Raw genomic sequence first — 6,220 nt, forward strand, 5'->3', positions numbered from 1 at the left:
TTGAGCACCCCCAGCTCGGAGCGGGGAGAAATCTGGAGAAAACGCTGCCCCAGAGAGTTCAGGACCACGAGCGGAGATCAGGAGGGCCGGCTTCTTGCCCTGCTTCCTGCTCCTAACTCGGCCAAATCGCGTCCCCTGTGTAGCCTCAGTTTCCCCAGCTGAAAAAGCAGCACTTTGCCGGAGGGTCTCTGGCCTTTCCAGGCCCTCGACGGAGATGGTAGTGGCAATGGAGGCTCCCCCATCCCTCTCTTCCCCCTCTCCTCCCCCCCCAATCTTGGACAGGAAGTGGGTGGGGCAGGGCAGGTGTGTGTGAGCAGATCTGAGGCCCCTCCCTCCTTGCTCACGGGGGCCTGGGGGGGGGCAGCCTGTGGAGGGCGGAGCTGGGCCCTGGTCCGGAGGGGGGAGATGGGAAGCATCAGAGGCCGGCGGAGCAGGAGCAGGAGCAGGAGCAGGAGCTGCTGGAGCAGGTGAGGAGCCCGGCCGGCCTGGGGCCGTGGGGGGGCATCCTATCTCCCGGGGTCGCTCAGTGTCTCGCTGTTCTGGGTCTCTGGACCCGCCTTCTCGTCTGCGCCCCCCACTCTCCCTGTCCTTGGCGCTGCATTCCCAGCGCTGGGCCAGATCGCCTGCGATGGGAAGGGGAGGGAAGGGAAAGGGAAGGAAGGGGAGGAAGGGAAAGGAAAAGGAAGGGAGGTCTCCGGCTGCAGCCAGAGCAGCGGGGACTGTATTAACCCCAGAACAGACGCGGCCCCCGGCCCTGGTTCACCTTCAGCCTCCTTTCCCAGGGAGGCTCGAGCCCGGCCAGCGCTGCCTCCATCACCCGCAGGCCCTCACCCACCACCACCTGCCCCCCCCCCGGGGTCCCGCACGGCCCAGCCCGTGCCAGCTTTGCCCCTCCTGCCCCATGGCAGAGGCGGGACCCGGGGGCACTGGGGATCAGCACACAGCACAGGGCTCTCTCCCTTCCAGGCCCCAGAAGCGGAGGAGAGGGGTTGGCCTGCAGGGTGCCCTCTGTGTCCAGCATGCTGCGAGTTTCCACGGCGTCAGGTAAGCTTCCCGCCACCTTCGCGGTGTGGCCAAGGGGCAAGGGCACCGAGAGACGGAGGCGTTGAGGCGCAAAAACAGGGCACGGTCCGCTTGGGCCCGGCCGGCTTGGGGGTTAGGGGGGAGGAGGCCGGCAAAGGGGCCGGGGTCGGGCCGGCACCCCAGCAACGTGCCCGGTCGCTTCCTTCCCCGAGCCCGGCATGCCTCGGCCTCCCTGCGGTCCACTCCTCGCCCCCCAGGAGCTGGAATGTGGGGGCTGATGGCCACTCCAGAATTTGTCTGGGGATTGGGGGGAGGGGGGAGGGGGAAGCATTGTGGGGGAGAAAGATTTGGGACATCTGGATTCTTGCCCCCACTCTCGCCTCCCCCACCCCCCACCTCGATTGCACAGTGGCGAAAGCCTGCCCCTTGCCCCGTCCTCCCAAATGGGACGGGATGGCAGAACTGAGGCACGCCCATTGCGTATCTGGGAAGTGGACGGACACGGAGACGAACGTGTGTGACGGATTTGTATCTGAATGGCTGCAAAAGAGAAGGCTGGACTTAGATCCCATGAGTGACCCTGGGCGAGATCCTTCCCCTCCTGGGGCCTCAGTTTCCTTCTCTGTAAAAATGAGGCTGAACACAATGGCCTCTGGGGTTCCCTCTAGGGCTTAGCCATGAGTCCTGTCTCCAGCTAGTTCAGACTAGGGGGAGTTATTATTTGGTGTGGGAAAGCAGAGGGAAGAAAGAAATGGTCTTCAAAGCCACCCCCTCCTCTCAAAAGCGCTCCTGCTCAGCTTTATAGCATGATTGATCTTTTTTCAGTGATTCAACATGGGGCAGAATTGCACCAAGGTTCTTGCTCACTTTTCTCTTACACGTGTTCTTGTCTCTCCCTGTCTCTCCCCATTTCCCAGCCGCCCCTGGGCCCCTCTCCAACGGCAGCCTTCCCGGCAACAGCAGCAGAAGCAGCGGCGAAGACCGAAACCCATGGTTGGCCCAGGCCGAGGTGGCGCTGCTGGCGGCCATGTTTGTGTGTGTGACGCTGAGCAATATGCTAGTGCTGGGGGCCCTGGCCCGCAGGGGCAGGAGAGGCCGCTGGGCCCCTATGCACGTCTTCATCGGCCACCTGTGTCTGGCCGATCTGGCCGTGGCCCTGTTTCAGGTGCTCCCGCAGCTGGCCTGGGACATCACGGACCGTTTCCAGGGCCCCGACTTTCTGTGCCGATCCGTCAAATATCTGCAGATGGTGGGCATGTACGCTTCCTCCTACATGATCCTGGCCATGACCCTGGACCGCCATCGGGCCATCTGCCGCCCCATGTTGGCATTCCGCCACGGTGGGGCTCACTGGAATAGACCCATCCTGGTTGCATGGGCCCTCTCGTTGATTTTCAGTCTGCCCCAGCTCTTCATCTTCAGCCAACGGGAGGTCGGGGATGGCACTGGGACTCTGGACTGCTGGGCCCTCTTCATCGAGCCCTGGGGGCTCCGGGCCTACGTCACTTGGATCGCCCTGATGGTGTTTGTGGCACCGGCTGCAGGCATTGCTGCCTGCCAGGTGCTCATCTTTCGAGAGATCCATGCCAGCCTGTCCCCGAGGTCGAGCGGCGTAGGGCCTAGTGAGGGTGCCCGGGTCTCAGCAGCCATGACCAAGACAGTGAGAATGACCCTGGTGATAGTGATTGTGTACGTGCTGTGTTGGGCACCCTTCTTCTTGGTGCAACTGTGGTCGGTGTGGGACCCCCAGGCACCCCGGGAAGGTAAGTTTCAGAGGCCGTATTCTCTGACACAAACCCCACATGGGCAGGCTGGTGGGCAGATTTGCCCAGAAAGCTGGGCAGGCAGCGAGACATCTGCTTACAGCCCTCCCGATGCACACAGGGCCACATTCAGAGTCCTCTAAACCCTTATCCCCCCTCCCTGTCCTCAACCTTGCCTCCTCCTTGGTCTACTCGGAGGAGACAAAGTAGAACCCATGCCTCTGGACCCTGCTCCGTCCCTCATCCTCCAGTCCCACTTGACCCATATTCCCATGGCTCTGTCATTTCTTGCCTGTCCCTTAGGCACCCTCCATTTCCCCCAACCCTTCCCTGCCCTGCCTCCACCTCTCTTCTGCCTTTTTCCCAGGGCCTCCCTTTGTGTTGCTCATGCTTCTGGCCAGCCTCAACAGCTTCACCAACCCTTGGATCTACGCCTTCTTCAGTAGCAGCGTCTCCTTGGAGCTGCGCGGCCTCCTCTGCTGCTCCCGGGCCCCGGCTCTGGCCAGCCTCGGTCCCCCGGACGACTCCTGCATAACTGCCAGCTCCTCTCTCACCAAGGACACATCCTCCTGAGGTGGCGGGCAGACCACAGGGGGGTCGGCTCCCTTCCCGGACTCCAGAAAGCTCCTTGCCTAGGCCAACATCACCCACACAGTCTAACCGTACCAGGTCCCTGCTCAGCTTTCCCAATGCCCTGAAGGTAATACTCTGGCATTTAAAGGCCTGTATTTCTGGGCAGATCATACATTGTGTCTCCCTACCCTCCATATCATTGCCTGGTCTGTTGCCTATAACTGGAATATTCCCTCTCTTCACCTCTGTTCCCATAAGCCCTCACTCCCTTTAAATTTCGGATCAAGGAAATCCTCCTTCAGGCCTTTCCTGCTCCCCCTACTCCCAAACTCGGTATTTATTGTGTATGTTTCCCATACTCACTTCTCAGGACACCTGCCATATCCCTAGAACGTCAGTTCCTTGAGGGCAAACTACCCCACTGTTTTACTTGTGTTGGCACAGAAGTACTTAATAGATGCTCGTTGACTGATGGAGGCTGAGGGGAAAGGCCAGGAGGCCCCTGGAGTTTCCGGGAATTGGGTCTGGTAGAACGAGCCCTGTACAGGAAATCAAGAGTTTTATGTTCTAGTTCTGCATCAGCCTTTGACTTGCTTGGGCCAGTCGCTTTCCCTCACTTAGTCAAGTTTTCCATCTGTAAAATGAAAGGTCTGGACTAGAGGCCGAGAGTGCTTTAGTTCTGCCATTTCCCATTACCCCTTGGACTTGGGGACAGGGAGGATATGTCATTTCCTTTGGCTCGGGGGACTCGCTCTTTGTTTCCTAGGACTAGGGGAAGGATAGTGGGAGGGCTCTGTTCAGGCCTCCTTGTCCAAGACATCCTTAAGCCATCCCTTCCCTCCATTTTGGACCTTGGCAAAGTCCCCAGTCTCCCATGCCAACCCCCCACCCCTCACACAAGAATGACCCACTCTGAGATATGAGCTGAATAAACTCTCCCCAGATCAGGACTTTACAAGCTGGCAGTTTCCTTATATTGGGAAAGGCGTGATGGCTGATGGAGGTGGACGGACACACGTGGCCATGTGTGAGCACAGATGTGTTGCTCTAGACCGGAAGGCCCCACCTGCTCACAGAGCCATAGACACAACGCAGCCTGGAGCAAGCCGAACGCTGTATGCACACGCACACTTACGCACATACATCACGTGCCCACCCCTGCGTCCAGGAAGCCCGAGGGGTCTGCCCACGCGCAGGCCGAAGGGGAAGACCTCACAGGGCCTCTGTGGATTTCTTCAGGGAGCCGGGCAGGCCCCCCTCCCCCAGCTTCCATTACCTCTATCCCATTGTTCTCACCCTGTTTATAGCAGCTTCAGCCTCTGCTCAAGTAGTTTTTCCATGACTTGGCCCTGACCCTGATGTCCGCTTCCCCCCAGCCAGTTTACCTGATAGCCTGAGGTTCCTGACCTCTTCCTTCCTAGCCCAGCCCCACCTCCTACCCCCCACCCCGCAGAAAGTCCCACAGCTTACTAGTGACCATTTCCAATGCAATGGGCTGAGACACCAGCAGTCACATTCACACTGAACCTTAGTGAGCCTGGGCCAGTCAGGAGTGACAGGTGGAAAAGAGAAACGGCCTAACAAATTGGGGAGGGTGTGAGCTAAGGCACGGGCCTGGTGTGCACAAAGCTGCCGGGGCCTGCTTGGAGCAGAGGGCCCTGTCGGGCAAGCACTGAAAGACAAGGCCAAGGAGATTCCCGAGAGCATCCAGTGCCATTGTGACTTCAGCGGGTAGGCCGTTAGAGAGGATCTGGCTCATGGGAGCAATCTGGGGGCCTGCCTAACCATTAGGCAGCTGAACACACTCTGCTGGAGAGACCACCATGGAGGCAGCCAGAACTGCTAACTTGTTATTAGGCTGTATTAACTGAGGCCACACTCGGGAGGAAGCTAACAGGCACCCCAAAATTAGAGGACATCATTCAGTTGTGGAAACCCAAGTTTAAGGAGCAGCACTGATAAACTGGATAGCTCTCAGAGGGGGGCAGAGAGCATGGGGAAGGACCTAGAGCTTGTCCCCCTCCCAATCAGCTTGAGGAACTAGGCCCGACAGCATGGGGAAGGACCAGGAGCTTGTGTCCCTAACAATCAGTTTGAGGAACTAAGCCCGACAGCATGGGGAAGGACCTAGAACTTGTCCCCCTAACAATCAGCTGGAGGAACTAGGCCTGACAGCATGGGGAACGACCTAGAGCTTGTCCCCCTAACAATCAGTTTGAGGAACTAGGCCCGACAGCATGGGAAAGGACCTAGAGCTTGTGTCCCTAACAATCAGCTCGAGGAACTAGGCCTAACAGCATGGTGAAGGACCTGGAGCTTATGTCCCTAACAATCAGCTGGAGGAACTAGGCCCGGCAGCATGGGGAAGGACCTGGAGCTTGTGTCCCTAACAATCAGTTTGAGGAACTAGGCCCGATAGCATGGGGAAGGACCTAGAGCTTGTCCCCCTAACAATCAGCTGGAGGAACTAGGCCCTACAGCATGGGGAAGGAACTAGAGCTTGTGTCCCTAACAATCAGCTGGAGGAACTAGGGCCGACATCATGGGGAAGGACCTGGAGCTTGTGTCCCTAACAATCAGCTAGAGGAAGTAGGCCCGTCAGCATGGGAAAATAACTAGAGCTTGTGTCCCTAACAATCAGTTTCACGAACTAGGCCCGACAGCATGGGAAGGACCTGGAGCTTGTGTCCCTAACAAACAGCTGGAGGAACTAGGCCCGACGGCATGGGGAAGGACCTAGAGCTTGTCCCCCTATCAATCAGCTTGAACTAGGCCCGACAGCATGGGGAAGGACCTGGAGCTTGTGTCCCTAAAAATCAGTTTGAGGAACTAGGCCCGACAGCATGGGGAAGGACCTAGAG

General features: G+C 58.6%; 1 protein-coding gene across 1 annotated transcript; it reads left to right on the forward strand.

Moving 5' to 3' along the window:
* Window positions 1-423: 423 nt before the first annotated feature.
* On the forward strand, window positions 424-4,314 carry AVPR2 (arginine vasopressin receptor 2). The gene is made up of 4 exons (XM_074276979.1): window positions 424-467; window positions 967-1,044; window positions 1,941-2,786; window positions 3,154-4,314. The coding sequence occupies exons 2-4, from the start codon at window positions 1,020-1,022 to the stop codon at window positions 3,357-3,359; spliced, it is 1,077 nt and encodes a 358-aa protein (XP_074133080.1). The 5' UTR covers window positions 424-467; window positions 967-1,019; the 3' UTR covers window positions 3,360-4,314.
* The last annotated feature ends 1,906 nt before the right edge of the window (window positions 4,315-6,220 follow it).

Source organism: Sminthopsis crassicaudata, chromosome X (genome assembly GCF_048593235.1).
Source record: "Sminthopsis crassicaudata isolate SCR6 chromosome X, ASM4859323v1, whole genome shotgun sequence".
In the NCBI taxonomy this organism is placed as follows: Eukaryota; Metazoa; Chordata; class Mammalia; order Dasyuromorphia; family Dasyuridae; genus Sminthopsis; species Sminthopsis crassicaudata.

What these genes read in the sequence shown, in the direction of transcription:
- AVPR2 (XM_074276979.1), top strand. Translation starts at nt 1,020, where the DNA reads ATGCTGCGAGTTTCCACGGCGTCAG. An exon ending in GCGAGTTTCCACGGCGTCAG is followed by an intron (nt 1,045 to 1,940) that starts GTAAGCTTCCCG and finishes CCCATTTCCCAG; the next exon opens with CCGCCCCTGGGCCCCTCTCC. An exon ending in CCCCCAGGCACCCCGGGAAG is followed by an intron (nt 2,787 to 3,153) that starts GTAAGTTTCAGA and finishes CCTTTTTCCCAG; the next exon opens with GGCCTCCCTTTGTGTTGCTC.